Source organism: Aquarana catesbeiana, linkage group LG08 (genome assembly GCF_042186555.1).
Source record: "Aquarana catesbeiana isolate 2022-GZ linkage group LG08, ASM4218655v1, whole genome shotgun sequence".
NCBI classification, from domain to species: Eukaryota; Metazoa; Chordata; class Amphibia; order Anura; family Ranidae; genus Aquarana; species Aquarana catesbeiana.
In genome coordinates, this window is record NC_133331.1 from 200861046 (window position 1) to 200880566 (window position 19521).

General features: G+C 44.0%; 1 protein-coding gene across 2 annotated transcripts in view; it reads left to right on the plus strand.

Moving 5' to 3' along the window:
• The window catches only part of ZCCHC24 (zinc finger CCHC-type containing 24), a 180432-nt gene that overhangs the window by 58716 nt on the left and 102195 nt on the right, over positions 1 to 19521 (plus strand). The window contains exon 2 of one of the 2 annotated variants that reach the window (XM_073596813.1): positions 17781 to 17981. In XM_073596813.1, the coding sequence (XP_073452914.1) occupies positions 17781 to 17981 (201 nt within the window). Of the gene's footprint in view, positions 1 to 17777; positions 17982 to 19521 lie in introns of both variants that reach the window. The other variant, XM_073596812.1, reaches the window with a different exon arrangement.

Consider the following 19521-nt stretch of genomic DNA (forward strand, 5'->3'; position numbering starts at 1 on the left):
CAAATTTCCAATGTACCTCGCAGCGTGAGGTTTGATGGAAGTGGGGACAGGTACCTGCTCCCCCCACCCAAAAGGTGCCAAATGTGGCATAGATAGATAAGCAGGGCTACCACTTTTGGGTGGAACTACGCTTTAAGGGGGTTATGATCGACATATAATAATGCGTAATTGGTCCATATAATTTAATCTCCAAATACAGAAAGGTTTCTTCACAGTAAGAGCTGTGAACATGTGGAATAGACTCCCTCCAGAGGTGGTTCTGGCCAGCCCAGTAGATTGTTTAAAAAAAGGCCTGGATACTTTCCTAAATGTACATAACTAGATACCAATATTTACTGTATAGGTAAAGTTGATCCAGGGACTGTTTGATTGCCTCTTGGGAAATCAGGAAGGATTTTGTTTCCCCCCTGGAGTATATTGCATCATGCTTTATTGGGGTTTTTTTTGCCTTCCTCTGGATCAACTGTGGGTATAGGAAAATGTATATGGAGGTTTTCTGTTTGTGTGTATGTTTTTTTTTTCTCTGTTGGTTAAACTTAATGGACGTTTTTTTTAACCAGATTAACTATGTAACTATTTAACTATCCAGTGTGGAAAAAGCAGTTTACCGCACATTCACACTGGCGATTTAAGTTGATGCAAATCTGAGCAGCTAGGTGCTGCCACTAGCCCCATTCACCATAATGATAGGTCGCCAGCAGACGCAGCTATTCCTGGCTCTCTGCACAGCCAGCAATTAACTGCAATGATTGCTGCTGGACGCACTTTGTGTGCATCCAGCAGCGATCACCGCAGGTAATTGCTGGCTGTGCGAATAGCTGCAGCTGCCGGCGACCTGTTGGTATAGTGAACGGGGTCTGTGGCCATGCCTAGCTGCTCAGAGCTGCAGCAGGAATCTCTGATCTCTGCCGCTACAATTCACACAGACCTAAATTGCCAATGTGAATGTAGTCTTAGTGACACATTCGTTTCACGCTACATGCAGACTGGCAGGAAAACTGGCTGTGGTGTCCAGGCTGCACCTTCATTTGCATAGCTACTCCTGCAATGAAGTCTGCAGATACACAAATGCTTTGCCACAAGCAGAGCCCGTGCCTCTAAGCATTAATAGTTACTTGTCATCTACACTGATTTGTGCCTGGATAGTCATTAAAACGTTGCACTAAAGCTGAAAGCCACACTAGTCTGCCTGTCCATTCTTAGCTGTGAATGGAGAGCTGGAATCTCAGATCATGCTTTAAATAGTGCCAATGAAATTCAGCATCCTAGTCTGTGGCTATTTTAGACTGAGGCGAGCCCTGCATATGAATGCACTGCAAAAGACAGGCTATTTCCAGGCCTTGGCAGGCACTAGTTTAACCATAAGTGTGCCAAGTGTGTCTATTTGTCTTTGTCTCCACTAAGCAAGGAATTGCTTATCCAGAATGTCTGTCACATCTACTTACATCTATTTTAGAAAGATCCTTTATTATTCAGCACTGGGCACACCTAATTCCTCACTCAAGAACTGCATATAACAAGCATTGCCAAGCAGAGCCAGTCTGAAATAAAAAGGGACAGCCACCAAACTCTGATATAAAGGCCTGCTATTGTATCACCACTACCATAGGCATTATATATGATTCGCTAAACACTAAAGGCATCACTGAATACTAATGCCGCATACACACGGTTGGACTTTTTGACAACAAAGGTCCGACGGTCTTTCCGATGGACTTTCAACGGAGTTACGATGGACTTTCAACGGACTTTCTAACAACCGGACTTGCCTGCACACGATCACACCAAAGTCCGATGGATTCGTACGTGATGACGTACGACCAGACTAAAAGAAGCAAGTTCATAGCCAGTAGCCAATAGCTGCCCTAGCGTTGGTTTTTGTCCGTCGGACTAGCATACAGACGAGCGGATTTTTCGAAAGGACTTGAGTCCATTGGAAAGATTTGAAGCATGTTTCAAATCTAAAGTCCGTCAGATTTTCGACAGGAAAAAGTCCGCTGCAGGTCCGATGAAGCCCACACACGGTCGAATTGTCCGCCAAGACTCGGTCCGTTGGACCAGTCCGGTCGAAAAGTCCGCTCGTGTGTACACGGCTTTAGAAAGACAAATTCAATAACATATTTTAGTTTTGTATAAAGGAGGACAGGGTTAGAACCACTGTCTTTGTCCCCCACTGGTAAGAATTATTCACAGGTTGTCATCAGGACATGAAGTGTTAGGATTTGACTCTGGTGGGAATGGAGACAAAAAAAAAAAGCCAATTTAAATTGTTGCGTAGGGAAGTGTTAGAACATCTAACTTTGATTAAACAATTTAGGCATGGGATCCACTAGATACACCCCTGTAAATACATCACATCCTGCCAGCACTGGGGTTCTTGGTGTAGTTCCCACCAGGGTCACTATCTACATATTATCAGACATCCAAAAGCATACAGGTAGAGTAAGCAGCTCTCAACAAACTTGCCTTTGCATTTTTCTTGGTAAGGATATAAGACTATACACTTTTTTTGTGTCCCGATATTACAAATATTGTGTAAAGCAGTGCAAATTTTTTGAGTAATATATAGGCAAACACAAGGCCAGATTCCACTACAGGAGCATGTAGTTGCCCAGAGCAACAACTTAGGGGTAAAATCACCCCTTGTATGCAAAACATTATCTAGTTACCAAGTGTAACTTGACGTAGAATATTTAATAATGTGTATAAAAGCTTGTATGGCAGGATTACATTTCTACTAATCATGGAAAATAGCCACCTCTATGTCTCTGTCACCTATAAGCACAGATCTACAAAACCTAATTGTAAAATTAAGCTGCCCATAGATGGATCGAAATTTGGCCAGTTCAGCAGGCCATCGGTTGAATGGGAATGTTGGAAATTTTTATTTGATTAGCGCCTGCAGCCTGTTAGCTGCAGCACTGATCAGTGTATTCTGACAGCGGGGGCTCCACCTCTCACTTGTGTGAATGGGGGAATCCATTTGTTTTCCATCTACTGTATGGACAGCCTAAGTAGCATACATTTTGTAACAATTAAATCGATTTAAAAGAGAAGTATGGGTTTGGGCTTTTTTTTATATTCATACTTACCTCTGTGCATCTGTCCCGCCGGCACCTCTGCACTGAGAACCGAGAGATCGAACACCGCCAATCACTTGGTTCTGACAGCACCCTGAGCAGAGAGCTGGTGACTGTCAATCACAGCTCCCTGCTCTGCTTCTCCTTGCTCACTGGAGCGCTGGGCTGTGAAGGGGGTGGGGATGGCCAGCTCAGTCTCTCAGCGGCTCACTGAGTGGCTAAGATGGGTGTCGGTCCAGGATCCTGGCGGATCCAGACTGTATTGACGCGATGACGTGGTGCCTTGCCTGACTTCTGTGGGCTGAAGTCCGCTCTCTGCTGAAAACGGGTCACAGGAGTGCAAAACAAATTGCACTCCTGTGATCCATAGGAGAAGTAGAGCCAAACGAGCTTTGGCTGGACTTCTTTAAAGCCTAACTGGATGACATTATGAGCACAGTTTATAAAACAATGATATAAATGCACCGCAGCCATAACCGTGCTTTTAAAAAATGTATAGAGCACAGTGGGATTCTCGAGCAAACCAAGCCTCTTCATTTAAATTCATTCGAAAAAAATAAAAAATTCCTGGAGGAAGACAGCATGGTGGACCTTTCAAAGTCATGTGACTGGGATCCCTTCCAATCACAGAGAATTTTCTGAAGCGTTACGCAGAACACATTCTATGGAATGGAGCTGACTTCATTGAGCAGGCTGCATTTTATAAATCAGGCATAAAATATTGATGTGATATGGAGTAAACACTGCAGTGCTCAGTGGAGGGAGGATAGTGGTATCCACTCTCCATTATAAATGTGCCATTTAGTTTGCTAAAGTGTTGTATATGATAAAAACTGTAATTTTCCTCCACAAACTACAGTTTTCACACCTTTTTAAGCATTTTTTGTGCATCCCAGAGCTGATCTCTTGCAGCCTTTTTTATCCTTTTTCTGCCTGCTGTGCACATCATTGCTCTGGACCAGCTTCTTGATCGTAACAATGGTGGACCATGCTTAAGCAGTTTGTGTTGGTATGCACACTTGTAGTCTTTATTAGGGATGGGCCGAACACCCCCCTGTTTGGTTCGCAGCAGAACCTGCGAACAGACAAAAAAGTTGTTTGAACACACGAACACCGTTAACCTCCCTGGCGGTATGATTATTTCGGATTTTAGGTGCTAAAAGCGGTACAATTATTTTGCATGGAAATTTGGCGTTTTATATTGTAGGTCTGTAATTCTTAACAATAACACAAATCTGTCCAAACAAGAGTCTAGTAGATATCCCGGGTATGATAAAGTTTGAAACACAAAAACATAAATTATAATATAATAAATAAAAATAAATAATTAAAAAAACTAAAAATAAATAATAATAAAATAAATTTCCCCACGATTCACTATTGTCCAATTCTGCAAGTGTTCTAATTTACTATCGCTGTTTTCTAGCTGGTCTAAAGCCACTTTTGACGTAAAGGGACACTTTTTGGTTGCTATGGACAATCTCAAGTTTCCAGGCAGAAAGAACAGTATATATAACATAAAACTGCATGCAGGGCATTGGACAAAGCATTGGGGACAAAAGGGATATGAAATCATTTCATACAGTACTGTAATCTGTAAGATTACAGTACTGTATGTGTTATGATTTTTACAATTTTTTGAATTTGCCGCCAGGCTCCGCCCCCCGTGCGTCGCGATGCTCGCAGGGAACGGAGCCTGGCAAGGAGAGGCTTCGGAGGAGGACGGAGCCCACGGACACAGCGGGGGGACATCGCAGGATCCCGAGGACAAGGTAAGTAAAGCCACACCAGGATCCTGCGATGTAATCCCGAGTGTGGCTCGGGGTTACTGCTAATGGTCCTGAATTTTAACCCCGAGCCACACTCGGGAAAACCGCCAGGGAGGCTACAGTCTATGGGACACGAACATGAATAATCGAAAGTGCTAATTTTAAAGGCTTATATGCAAATTATAAAAACTTTTATAACCGTTTTTAAAACTTTTTTTGCATTGATACATGTCCCCTGGGGCAGGACCCAGGTCCCCAAACACTTTTTATGACAATAACTTGCATATTAACCTTTAAAATTAGAACTTTTGATTTCTCCCATAGACTTTTAAAGGATGTTCTGAGGCTTTCGAATTTGCCGCGAACACCCCAAATTGTTCGCTATTCGGCGAACGGGCGAACAGCCAATGTTCGAGTCGAACTCATGTTCGACCCGAACAGACAGCCCATCCCTAGTCTTTATCAGTGGCACAGGTGTCAAGATAACAACACGGATGGAAGACAGTTGTCACTTTTACTGTTACAGAGTGGCAGCTGTGCACAGGATCATATATATATATATATATATATATATATATATATATATATATATATATATATATATATATATATATATATATATATATATATATATATGTGTATATATATGTGGTTCTGCACTTCCCCCTGCAGGAGGCATACATATGATAATTCACAGCAGAAGCTGACTTGCGAGTCCCGGAGACTCGATGTCCTCCAGCACCCCGCGATTATCAGTAAAACACACAGAACTGAGACACATCTATGTAAACAAGGCATATCTCCGTTTTGACAGAAGGGAAGGGACTGATCCTGTGTCTCTGCAAAGCAGGGACTAGAATCGATCTCTTCCCCTAGTGAACGCAGCACACTGTGTACACAAAAACACTGGCTAGGCACACAGTTAACCCTTTGATCGCCCTAGATGTTTAACCCCTTCCCAGCCAGTGTCATTAGTACAGTGACAGTGCATATTTTTAGCACTAATCACTGTATTAGTGTCACTGGTTCCCAAAAAGTGTCAGTTAGTGTCTGATAGGCCATAGCAATATCACAGTCCCGCTTTAAGTCACCGATCCATTACTAATATAAAAAAATAAATGAATCAAAATTTCATAAATATATCCCATAGTTTTTAGATGCTATAACGTTCACGTAAATCAATCAATATAGGCTTATTGGGATTTTTTAACCAAAATCATGTAACAGAATACATATTGGCCTAAATTTATGAAGAAATTTAATTTTTACATTTTTTTTATTGGATGTGTTTTATAGCAGAAAGTAAAAAATATTGTTTTTTGGGGGTTTTTTTTCAAAATTGTCGGTATTTTTACATTTTTTTTTAACAAAAAATAAAAACAGCAGAGGTGATCAAAAACCACCTAAAGAAAGCTCTATTTGTGGGAAAAAAAATGACAAAAATTTCATTTGGGTACAGTGTTGTATGACCGCGCAATTGTCATTCAAAGTGCATCAGCGCTGAAAGCTGAAAATTGGTCTGGACAGGAGGGGGATTTAAGTGCCCAGTAAGCAAGTGGTTAAGAAAGCAAAATCACACACATTATCGGGCAACAAAGAAGAACCCTACTTTTTCACTGTGTGAGGACTATAGGACCCATGTAGCTCTCTTCTGTACACCCCAGCATAGACTGGAAACCTATAGGGAAAAGAATCAAAATCCCTGTAAGTGATCCCAGCCTTGTATATTTTTCTGAAATCCAGATATGAATGAATTTGACAGCCATTGCATCATAGAGTTCAGTAACACAGTATTCTTTCTAGATTTCCTCTGCCCTGATTAATAACAATCTTAGAACAACATGGTGACCTTTTGCAGCCTGCTCAACACCAGAGAATCACAATAGGGTGGACACGACCAGCGCACACACTTTACAAGACACATTTGCGCTACACTTTGTATTTCACTGAAGTGAAGTCACCATGCAATGGTCTGCCAGTTGTTTTGTCAGCTTATGTTGAATTTTCTAACCTCCCTAAAGCTGCTTTATTTGCCAAACACAGGGTGGGTTCATCGAAGTCTTCTAAACATTTTCCACCATGGAAAAATGTAGCTCATTTTTAATGCTTATTATCAATTCCCAGCAAAACACTAAACAATGACTGTGATGTACCATTGCATTTCATTTGGTGACAAAAAACAGTGGAAACACAATATCATATTCAGCCAAAGTACATATTGAGTTTTTCTAACAATGTAATCCGATACACAGTATATTTGAGTCATACATGCAAAATATGTCTGTAAAATTAGGCCAATTGGTTGTAAATGTCATGTTTTCCTTATTTTTGTGACATTGTTCAGCATGTTCGTTAAAAGTTATGCCTCGTACACACGATCGGACTTTCTGACGGGAAACGTTGGATGTCAGGCTGTTGGCGGAAAATCCGATCGTGTGTATGCTTCATCAGACATTTGTTGTCGGACTTTCCGCCAACAAATTTTGGCTAACATGTCTTCAAAGTTTCTGTCAACAAATGTGTGTTGTCGTATTTTCCGAGCGTGTGTACACAAGTCCGTCGGACAAAAGTCCAAAGTACAAACACGCATGCTCAGAAGCAAGGACGAGCCAGAAGCGGTCAGTCTTGTAAACTAGCGTTCATAATGCAGAATTAACATCCGTGACGTGGCAAATTATGAAATCTCGAAATGCATCTCACATTCTCTTCTTCTTTAATGGGATAATAATAATAATAATGAAGCTGCTTTGCTGGTGACACTGATGGAGTTATTGCAAACACATTTTCAAAGGCTTTTTTTTTTTCTAGTGATATCAAGAATAATATTATTACGCTTTTTTTTATTATTATTATTATTTAGCCAAGTTACCACAACACCATCATCCCGTAGTTTTTAAGATCAAAGATACAACTATGTTGGTGTCCCTTGTCAATTTACATTGTATTCTTTTAAATGTAACTGCCTACTCCCAAACTGTCATTTGAAGTAAAACACGTAGCCAAGTATTATTCTACGCATTTTTTTTATTGTGCATTAAGAAAAGAAAACAAATAAAATTAGACATGCTATCTGTCAATAGAACTTAACCAAAAAGTGCATTCTATGCATCCAAAAATATAGAAAATATACCAAATCAAATCATTATTCAACAAAAGAATAATGTCAAAGCAATAACTCCAAGGCCAATAATAAATAACACGTTATCTCTCCCGATTCCGAAACATGGCTGGTTGACGAACGGTCGTGCAGAAACAAACTGAAAAGCGCGAAATGAAAAGTGAGAAATGAAAAGCTCGTAATGAAAAGCGCAAATCAACACTCACTAAACTTCTACTAACACAAAATTAGCAGAAGGAGCCCAAGGGGTGGCGCTAAAGAGCTGAAAAACAACGTAGTACGTCACTACGTTCGTATTTGTTGGCCAACAATTGTGTGGCCATGTGTATGCAAGACAAGTTTGTGCCAACACCCTTTGGACAAAATTCCATGGTTTTGTTGGCCAACAATCCGATCGGGTGTAAGAGGCTTTAGTCTTTTGACCTGAAAGTAAACAAGAAACAATTCAAGTTTAGGCCTTCTGGTGCCACAAGGAGTACTACTGTATAGCAATGCTTCCATTCCTAGCTCATCATCACCTTGTGCCTGCAAATATCACTTCTTGACTCATAAGTATAGTATGACTGAAGATATCACCCCATCTCATTACCACTTTGGAGATACTGCTTGTCCGCCATCACCATTCAGCATCTTAGAAACATCTCTACACCCCCATATGTAGCTTAGCAGCAACCTGGAATCCTCTGTGCCCCCCTCCCCAATTTAGCGGTGTAAGCTCCTTGGAAACATGCTTTCTCCTCCCTGAATCAATAGTTGTCTTGCAAGTACTATTGCCCTCTTCCTCAACCAAATGTATACCACCTTTCCTCTCTTTTTTTTCTGAGAGCAGGTACCTTTTACTGACAGGTATCGTTCCCACTTCTCACCTAGACCCCCTGCCAGGCCCGGATTTACTCCCTTTGCCGCCCCAAGGCCGGGTCCTTCAATGCCGCCCCCCCCCCACACACACACACCACCATTCTCGTCCTTTATCGATGACTGCTACAATAGATCAATTAAAAACATATCTCCACACATGAGAACACTGAAAACAACTGGCTTTAATTGTACTTCAGGGTAAGCGCGCGGGGTAACAATTTTTCGCGGGCAATTTTTCAGGGCAATAGCTGGTGTTAGTGCCTCAATCATCCCCGGCACCATGGTTGGTATGGTGTCAGGATGATTGAAACACATTATTTCTATCATTACATTGTAATGTAAAATGAAATAGTTCAACTCACCATAATGCAGAATCATTGGGAGCCCTGAGCGTGTCACTTGCCACCATCGCTTGTCACTTGACACTATGCCTGCCACCAGATGGAGATGTCACTTGCCATGCTGCCACCACATGGGGATGTCACTTGCCACACTGCCTGGCTGCCACCAGATGGAGATGTCACTTGCCACACTGCCTGGCTGCCACCAGATGGAGATGTCACTTGCCACACTGCCTGCCACCAGATGGAGATGTCACTTGCCATGCTGCCTGCCACCAGATGGGGATCTCACTTGCCACGCTGCCACCAGATGGAGATGTCACTTGCCACGCTGCCACCAGATGGAGATGTCACTTGCCACTCTGCCTGCCACCAGATGGAGATGTTACTTGCCACACTGCCTGGCTGCCACCAGATGGAGATGTCACTTGCCACTCCGCCTGCCACCAGATGGGGATGTCACTTGCCACGCTGCCACCAGATGGAGATGTCACTTGCCACACTGCCTGGCTGCCACCAGATGGGGATGTCACTTGCCACACTGTCTGGCTGCCACCAGATGGGGATGTCACTTGCCACACTGCCTGGCTGCCACCAGATGGGGATGTCACTTGCCATGCTGCCACCAGATGGAGATGTCACTTGCCACTCTGCCTGCCACCAGATGGGGATGTCACTTGCCACACTGCCTGGCTGCCACCAGATGGGGATGTCACTTGCCACGCTGCCACCAGATGGAGATGTCACTTGCCACACTGCCACCAGATGGGGATGTCACTTGCCATGCTGCCACCAGATGGAGATGTCACTTGCCACTCTGCCTGCCACCAGATGGGGATGTCACTTGCCACGCTGCCACCAGATGGAGATGTCACTTGCCACTCTGCCTGCCACCAGATGGAGATGTTACTTGCCACACTGCCTGGCTGCCACCAGATGGAGATGTCACTTGCCACTCCGCCTGCCACCAGATGGGGATGTCACTTGCCACGCTGCCACCAGATGGAGATGTCACTTGCCACACTGCCTGGCTGCCACCAGATGGGGATGTCACTTGCCACACTGTCTGGCTGCCACCAGATGGGGATGTCACTTGCCACACTGCCTGGCTGCCACCAGATGGGGATGTCACTTGCCATGCTGCCACCAGATGGAGATGTCACTTGCCACTCTGCCTGCCACCAGATGGGGATGTCACTTGCCACACTGCCTGGCTGCCACCAGATGGGGATGTCACTTGCCACGCTGCCACCAGATGGAGATGTCACTTGCCACACTGCCACCAGATGGGGATGTCACTTGCCATGCTGCCACCAGATGGAGATGTCACTTGCCACTCTGCCTTCCACCAGATGGGGATGTCACTTGCCACGCTGCCACCAGATGGAGATGTCACTTGCCACTCTGCCTGCCACCAGATGGAGATGTTACTTGCCACACTGCCTGGCTGCCACCAGATGGAGATGTCACTTGCCACTCCGCCTGCCACCAGATGGGGATGTCACTTGCCACGCTGCCACCAGATGGAGATGTCACTTGCCACACTGCCTGGCTGCCACCAGATGGGGATGTCACTTGCCACACTGTCTGGCTGCCACCAGATGGGGATGTCACTTGCCACACTGCCTGGCTGCCACCAGATGGGGATGTCACTTGCCATGCTGCCACCAGATGGAGATGTCACTTGCCACTCTGCCTGCCACCAGATGGGGATGTCACTTGCCACACTGCCTGGCTGCCACCAGATGGGGATGTCACTTGCCACGCTGCCACCAGATGGAGATGTCACTTGCCACACTGCCACCAGATGGGGATGTCACTTGCCATGCTGCCACCAGATGGAGATGTCACTTGCCACTCTGCCTGCCACCAGATGGGGATGTCACTTGCCACGCTGCCACCAGATGGAGATGTCACTTGCCACACTGCCTGGCTGCCACCAGATGGGGATGTCACTTGCCACACTGCCTGGCTGCCACCAGATGGGGATGTCACTTGCCATGCTGCCACCAGATGGAGATGTCACTTGCCACTCTGCCTGCCACCAGATGGGGATGTCACTTGCCACACTGCCTGGCTGCCACCAGATGGGGATGTCACTTGCCACGCTGCCACCAGATGGAGATGTCACTTGCCACACTGCCACCAGATGGGGATGTCACTTGCCATGCTGCCACGAGATGGAGATGTCACTTGCCACTCTGCCTGCCACCAGATGGGGATGTCACTTGCCACGCTGCCACCAGATGGAGATGTCACTTGCCACACTGCCTGGCTGCCACCAGATGAAGGAAGGCGGAACAGCGGTGCTGGCAATGAGAGATGTCATCTCTCTCCCCCCGCCGCCGCACCGCTGACATTACTTCTTAATCTTTTCAAAAATGGCGCCGGGCGGCGAAATCACGCTACTGCGCATGCGCCACCCGGCCGAGCGCATACGAGCTTTCCCGAGCCCGGCCGCTTCAGAACTGCGCATGCGCAGTAGTGGGCGGCTCGCGCCCATCTTTTCTAAGGGCACCGGTGCCCTTAATCAACTTTAACGAGCAGCCCGAGCACCAACTGCCTCGGTGGCCTTGTGGCAAATCCGGCCCTGCCCCCTGCCCACCCGCAGCCTCCTTGGACACAGCACATGTCCCAGGAGGCTGTGGGACCAGTCTGAAAGCACAGCGTGATCTCACTTATACACAGTAGGGAGCACTGCGAAACTGCAGGAAGTCTTGGCTAACTACCTTATCCAAGATGGAGGCACCAGGGTTTTGAAGCTCAGCGACGTATTGGATCTAGTGAAGACAGCGCTGGATTTCTGGAATGTTAAGTGTCTGTTTGTTAAAAGTCAGCAGCTGCAGTATTTGTAGCTTAGCTGCTAGTTTTTATTTTTTTAACCACTTTCAATTACTGCGAGCAGGGGCAGCAGCTGCTGCATACTGGCACACTTCCTGGGGTGAACAGTGGCGCAATCACATGACTGCTGTGTGACCGCTGGCTGGTGGGGTATCATGTGATCACTATGACCAATCATAGTGATCACATGATTACATGTAAGCAAAACTATCATGAATGGAAACCAGTTTTTTACATTATGTTGAAAAAAGTTGCAAAAAGTTTTTTTTTTTACATACTGTCACCAGTCAGTATCCCTGATCACTGCCACACCAGTCATATGAAGACGCTGTTCTGCACTGGTGACAGTATGTAAAGAAAATATTGAGAAAAAAACAAACAAATTGTATTTAATTTTTTCATATTGCCAAAAATTTTGACAAGAAGTTACAACTTCAAAAAACTCTCCATGCCACTTACTAAATACCTTGGACTGTCTACATTACTAAAAGGGGTCATTTGGAGGGTATTTGTACTGTCCTGGCATTTTAGGGCCTCCAGAAATAAGATTGGCAGTCAGTACATCAGGTGTGATCAATTTTCAAATATACAGTACTATATACCATAGTTTGTAGACTATAACTTTCACACAAACTAAATAATATACACTGATTTGGGTTATTTTACCAAAGAAATGTAGCAGACTACACTTTGACCTAAATTCACTAAGAAAGATTATATGTTTGCAAAATTTTTTAAGAGAAACTAAGAAAAATATTTTTTTATGAAATGTTTTCTTTTTTTTGTTTATATAGCAAAAATAAAAAAAACAGTGGTGATTAAACACCACCAAAAGAAAGCTTAATTTGTGTAATAATAACTAAATAAAGATCAAAATTTCTTTTGTGTACAGTGTTGCATGAGCAATCTTAATTATCACAATACAATATTTTTCCATGATAGTGATCCTTTAACCACTTCAGCCCCAGTAGGATTTACCCCCTTAATGACCAGGCCATTTTTTGCGATACAGTACCGCCTCCCTTTAACTGACAATTGCACAGTCATGCGACGTTGTACCCAAACAAAATTGATGTCCTTTTTTTCCCACAAATAGAACTTTCTTTTGGTGGTATTTGATCACCTCTACGGCTTTTATTTTTTGCACTATAAACAAAAAAAGAGTGACAATTTAGAAAAAAAAAAAACATTTTTTACTTTCTGCTATAATACATATTCCATTTTTTTTTTTTTAAACAAATGTATTAATCAGTTTAGACTAATATGTATTCTTCTACATATTTTTGATAAAAAAAATCCCAATAAGCATATATTGATTGGTTTGTGCAAAAGTTATAGCATCTACAAAATTGGGGATAGATTTAGGGACTTTTCATTTTTTTTTTATTGTTTTTTCTGGTAATGGTGGCGAGCTGCGATTTTTTAGCGGGACTGCAACATTGCGGTAGACAAATCTGACCCTAAGTGATACTTTTTGGGGACCAGTGACACCAATACAGTGATCAGTGCAAAAAAAAATGCACTGTTCAATGTATAAATGACACTGGCAGGGAAGGGGTTAACAATAGGTGCGATCAAAGGGTTAAAAGTGTTCCCTGAGATGGGCTCACTGGGACAACACAGAGATCGCTGTTCCTGATTACTTGGAACAGCAGATCTCCATGTTGTCCCCTGTCAGAACAGGGATCTGCCTTGTTTACACAGGCAGATCCCCATTCTGCCTCTCTGTGGAGCGATCGCAGGTTGCCGGCGGACATCGAGTCCGTGGGACCTGCGCGCACTCCCCTGGCGCCCCTGCTCACAGTATCTAATGAACGAAACGATGTACAGGTAGGTCGTTTTCGCGCATCCAGACCGCCCTGCCGCAGTATATGTGCAGTGGGCGGTCCGGAAGTGGTAAACAAACACAATTGTGTTTAGAGCTGGACTCTGGGCACAAAATTGTTTATTTAAATATAGTCCTTAAAGTGATTGTAAAGTCTTGTTTAAAAAACAAAAAACAAACAAACATGTTATATTTACCACCTCTGTGCAGTTGGTTTGCACAGAGCAGCCCAGATCCTCCTCTTCTTGTGTCCCTCTTTGCTGCTCCTGGCCCCTCTCTCCTGTCAAGTGCCCTCACAGCCAGCAGCTTGCTATGGGGGCACCTGAGCTGAGTCACAGCTCCATTTGTACATTCAGACATGAGCCTTGCCCCCTCTCTCCCCTGATTGGCTAACTGACTTTGATTGACAGCCAATGGCGCTGCTGCTGTGTCTCAGCCAATCAGGAGGAGAACAACTCCCTTTTCGCTTCCAATCAGGAGGAGAGCCCCGGATGGCTAAGACACTTGTGGACATCGCTGAAGAGAGATGGGGCATAGGTAAGTAATTAAGGGGTGCTGGGGAGGCTGCTACACACAGAAGGGTTTTTATGCATAAGTATAAATGCATTAAGATGAAAAAATCCTTCCGCCTTTACAACTCCTTTAATAACCACAAATGATATAAATTCACCAAATGCCTTTGAAAACTTGATACTTAATGTGCCGGGCATACCCTGTGCAGACAGCAGAGCTGTGGGGGGGACCCTGCAGAAACAGTGACAGCTCAGCTGTCACTTGTAAACAAAGAACCGGACAGCAGAGGAAGGCTTCCACTACTTGCTTCCTCTGCAGGCCCCTGACTGATGACATTATCTAAATCAGAGCTTGGCTGAAGAAACAAGTAGGAGAAGCCTTCCTCTGCCAGATCTTAATTTTTATAAAGTGTTAGTGGGCAGCGATCCCTGTTTCCATGGGGGGTGCACTGACAGAGGTCTGAATAAGGGAACTGGGTCCCTTAGTAGTCACATGGGCTGCTATTCTGGTAGTTCCTCCGCTAGTGTTATAGTCTAGCTTGCAGTTTTCTGTTTGTGAAATTCTTACCCCTTTGCTGCAGTGGTTCTGCTAGATCCGTGATTCCATTCACATGTGCCGCTGGCTTCTCTGTTCACCTTTGGGCATCGCCCACTTTACTGTGAATTTATAACCTTTTCCTTTCTATCACTTCCTGGCCCACCTCCCAGTCTACTTCCCTATGTATAGACTTGCTCAGTGCAGCCTGGGTTGCCCGAGTAATTTCCTAGTTCTGTTTGCCCAATATGATGTGTATTCATTGCCTGACTTTCCGTATACTGACCCTGGCTTCATCTACCATTTGTACTTGTCTGCTGCCCGCCCACCAGGTGAAGAAGCAGGCTGGGGCTTAGACTCCATGCCCTGGGGAACCCCGAGTTGGCAATCTATTAGGGCTCACTACCACTGACACCTGATAGCTAGACACTTGTATTTAGGCAATATTTGCTTATCCCAGAGTTTAGCTTCAAGTGATTCATTTTTTTATGTCTTTTTGATGTTAAAGAGAAGTGTGTGGTTTTTTAAAAATCATTCTTACCTATGTGGATGCAGGATCGCTCCGATGCTGCATCTGTCCCCTGCCGACCCTAATACTGAGAACTGAGTGATCAAACACCACAAATCGTTCAGTTCTCAGAGCTCCGTGAGCAGAAAGCGGTGACTGTCAATCACTGCTTTTTCCCAGATAGCAAGGATAACTTGCCACAAATTTGTGGCAGTGTTGAATTTTAAGTCTGTTAACTTGCTGCACATTTTCACTGGCAAGTTGTACACTTGCAGAGCACTTGAAGCACAAGTTCTAGTTGACACTTTTTCAATTTGTAGCACATTTGCATGGCAAGTATCTAGCAAGAGCAAAGTTGCAGTGGTGAGCCTACAGCAAGAGCTCTGCAAGTCTACAGCATGAAAATTGAGCCACAGTGACCCCTGTGGTGGGGTGATTTGTGCACAACATAACAGAACCAGAACTTGCAGTAGACTTGCAGAATGTTTGCAAAGAATGTTGATCCGGAGTCATGCAATGTTGACTTGCTGCAATTGTGCAACAAATTGTGAAGCCTGGCAAGTCTAGCAATAGCTTACAAAGTCATTTTCAAACTTGCAGCACAATTGCTTGCTATCTGGGCTGCTCTGCTACCCCAACCCCCCCCCCCCCCCCACTATTACTGGAATGCTGGGCTATGGAGAAGGGTGGAGGATGGCCGGCCCGGGCTCTCAGCAGCTTGCTGAGAGGCTGAGCCAGATGTCGGTCCAGGCATGTGGGCGGATCCCAACCATATGGTCGCGATCTTTCCCGAGCCTGGACTGGCTCGGTGATATTAGCTAAAAGCTGTCTGCTGAAAACGGGTGACAGGAGTGCAAAATTATCTGCACTCCTGTGATCCATAGGGGAAGTACAACCAAATGAGCTTTGACTGTACTTCTCCTTTAACTACTTCAGATCCGCACTATAGCCGAATGACGGCTACAGCGCGGATCTGCTTTGCCAGGAGGGCGTCAATAGACACCCTCCCCTTTGCAAGCTGGCCACGCCCCCTGCAGGGCGCACGTGGTGCGCTCTGTGTTAACCCAAGTCAATGAGACTTGGGTGATCACAGATCAGAGTAAGGGATCGATCCCGACCCCTTACCACGTGATCAGCTGTCAGCCAATAACAGCTGATAATATAATGTAAACAGTGGATCGGTAATCTTTTTTTTTTCTTCTCATGCTGATAGCATCGGTAGCATCGGACATCGGTCCCCAGCAGGGAGAGGCAAAGCCGCCTCATATGTGCCCACAGTGCCCACCAATCAGTGCCCACAGTGCTCACCAATCAGTGCCCACCACTATATCAGTGCCACCTATCAATGCCCACGAGTGCCACCTATCAATGCCCACCATTGGTGCAAATCAGTGCCACCTAGCAGTGCTGCCTATCAGTGTCGCCTACCAGTGCCAATCAGTGCCCATCACTGCCACCCATCAGTGCCACCTATCAATGCCCTTCAGTGCCACCCATTAGTGCCACCAATCAGTGCCACATCTCAGTGTCCACCAGTGCCACCTATTAGTGCCCATCAGTGCCGCCTTACCAATGCCCATCAGTGTTGCCTTATCAATGCCCATTAATGCAGCCTATTGGTGCCCATCAATGCAGCCTATCGGTGCCCATCAGTGCAGCCTATTGGTGCTCATCGGTGTAGCCTCATCAGCGTACATCAATGAAGAAGAAAAATTACCTGTTTGCAAAATGTATTAACAAAATATAAAAATGTTTTGTTTTTTTTTTTTAAATTTGGTCTTTTTTAAATGATAAAAATTTCATTTGGGTACTGTGTTGTATGACCGCGCAATTGTCATTCAAAGAGTGACAGCACTAAAAGCTGAAAATTGGTCTTGTCAGGAGGGGAGTTTAGGTGCCCAGTAAGCAAGTGGTTAATAAAGGGAGACTATAGGTATTTTTTTTAGCTCATAGATACATGCAGTATGTGAACATAATTGGTTTAATTTAATGATATTATCAGTATATTTTACAGTAAAAAATTGTTCCCCAGTATCCTGTTTAGCAGTACGTAAAGGCACTTTAATATTCGTCTCCCTTGTGCCTATAGCTCATCTCTGAGCCGACAGCAGTGCCATGCACATCCCCTAATATACAGTTGGCCACCATAAATAGCATTTCCAGGTCTGTGTATGATAATAATGAACATACAGAGCACAAGCAAATAAGAATGTGAAAGTCATGTCAAAACTGACTTACATATTTCAATAAGAAGTTAACGTGTACTTTCTGAAATAAGCTATAACACCCCTTTGACCTTTGTAAGTTTTTGTAATTTATATCTTGTGGTGTTTGTACAATTGAAGCACAGTAACATGTAAAGGATCTAATAATTTCATTTCTTTCTATAGCAGGCATTGGGTAGCAGCCTTTACAAGAGTGCATCTCCTTATGGCTCCCTGAACAACATTGTGGATGGGCTGAGCTCTTTAACAGAACACTTCTCAGAAATCTCACTCTCCACTGAGAACAGAAAACCCAGCAAGCGGCCCCCTCCTAACTACCTGTGCCATCTCTGCTTCAACAAAGGTCATTACATTAAAGACTGTCCACAGGTAAGAAACTTATTTGTGCCTATTATCACCAATGTGGTGATAAATGGTCGTATGACTATTTGAAGTATAGCCTCATTATCTTGCTAGTCAAATTGTAAATTGCAACCCTCTATGGGGTTGATTTACTAAAAAATCTGGTGCAACTCGTCACAGAAAGCAATCAGCTTCCATGTTTTTTTTGTTCATAGCTTAATTGAACAAGCTGAAATTAGAAGCTGATTGGCTACCATGCACAGCTGCACCAAAATTTGCACTCTCCAGTTTTAGTAAATTAACCCCAATGTGTCGTGTGCTTTTGATACGCATTGATTTCTCTGGAAATGTTAAGACACAAAAGTATGAGCTCTCACGGGTACATTCCCATGTATAGGAAACAATTGGTCGAAATAGAGAAGACTTGGCTGAACATCACTATGCTGTCAAATTTGTTATAGTGTAATCAAGCCAATAAGTCCAACAGTTTTTTTGGGGCCCAGAAGATCCCCCTTCATCAGGGATGTACATGAGAATACACATATTAGAATAACACATATGAGAAACAATAGTGAAAGAAAAACTAGAATAATACATGTAAGGAATAGTGAAAAAATGGCACTATTAAAGAAAATTAGCACTATATTCAACCTAAAATCTACAATAAACAAAAAACCTAACTATAGGAAGAAAGAAATTGTGGTATTAGAGCAATTAATCCATTAAACAAATAACAAAGCATTAAAAATAATATTTAAAGATTTTGGACTCTGAAGACTTGTATGGCGACCTAGCTCCATTATTTGTCAATTTTTTTAGTCTTGGTGACCCCCGTTTTTCGAAGGGGTCCCATTGCTAAAAATATTGACTTTGTTTACCACTCCCTTGAAATTTGTTATAGTTTAGCTTGCACATCCTTTAATACAGCTCGATAAATTGAAGTATGTTTTTTTAAAAGGATAAGCAGATTGTCAATTTATTACTGATTACCCAGGACAGAGATGGCATTGAATACTTAAAACTGGCCATAGATAATAAAGGGCATTCAGATTTGTACGTAAACCACTCTCAGGCATACATGTCAGCTCATTCTTCTCTAAACACAATACGTTCCATTGGTTATCTGTTTATGTTTAAGCTTCGCATACAGCTCTGATACTAGTCTATTCAACCTCTCTAATCACTACTCCTGCCAATGAGCCTTGGTTGGTATGTCTACAATCTCCCACAATCACTAATTTAGCCTTCATCTCAAAGAGAATTCCTAGTCTTCAATTTTTTAGATAAACAACTATAAGGCTGGGTTCACATATGTGCGAATTGGATGCAGGGGAACCCGCATTAAATTCATGTGACACGTGAGTGTGACCGGCTCCCAATGGAGCAGGTTCAGACAGGGCCAGGGCGGACACGAAGCAGGTTTCAAAGGGGTCCTGTGCGTGTTTGGGTCTGGTTTAAGTGCAAATTCAGGCAAAAATTCAGACCTGAATCGCACCTGAACCGGTGAACAGATATGCACTGGACCCCAGGCATGAACACGCGACTGTACATACTGTATGTGAACCCG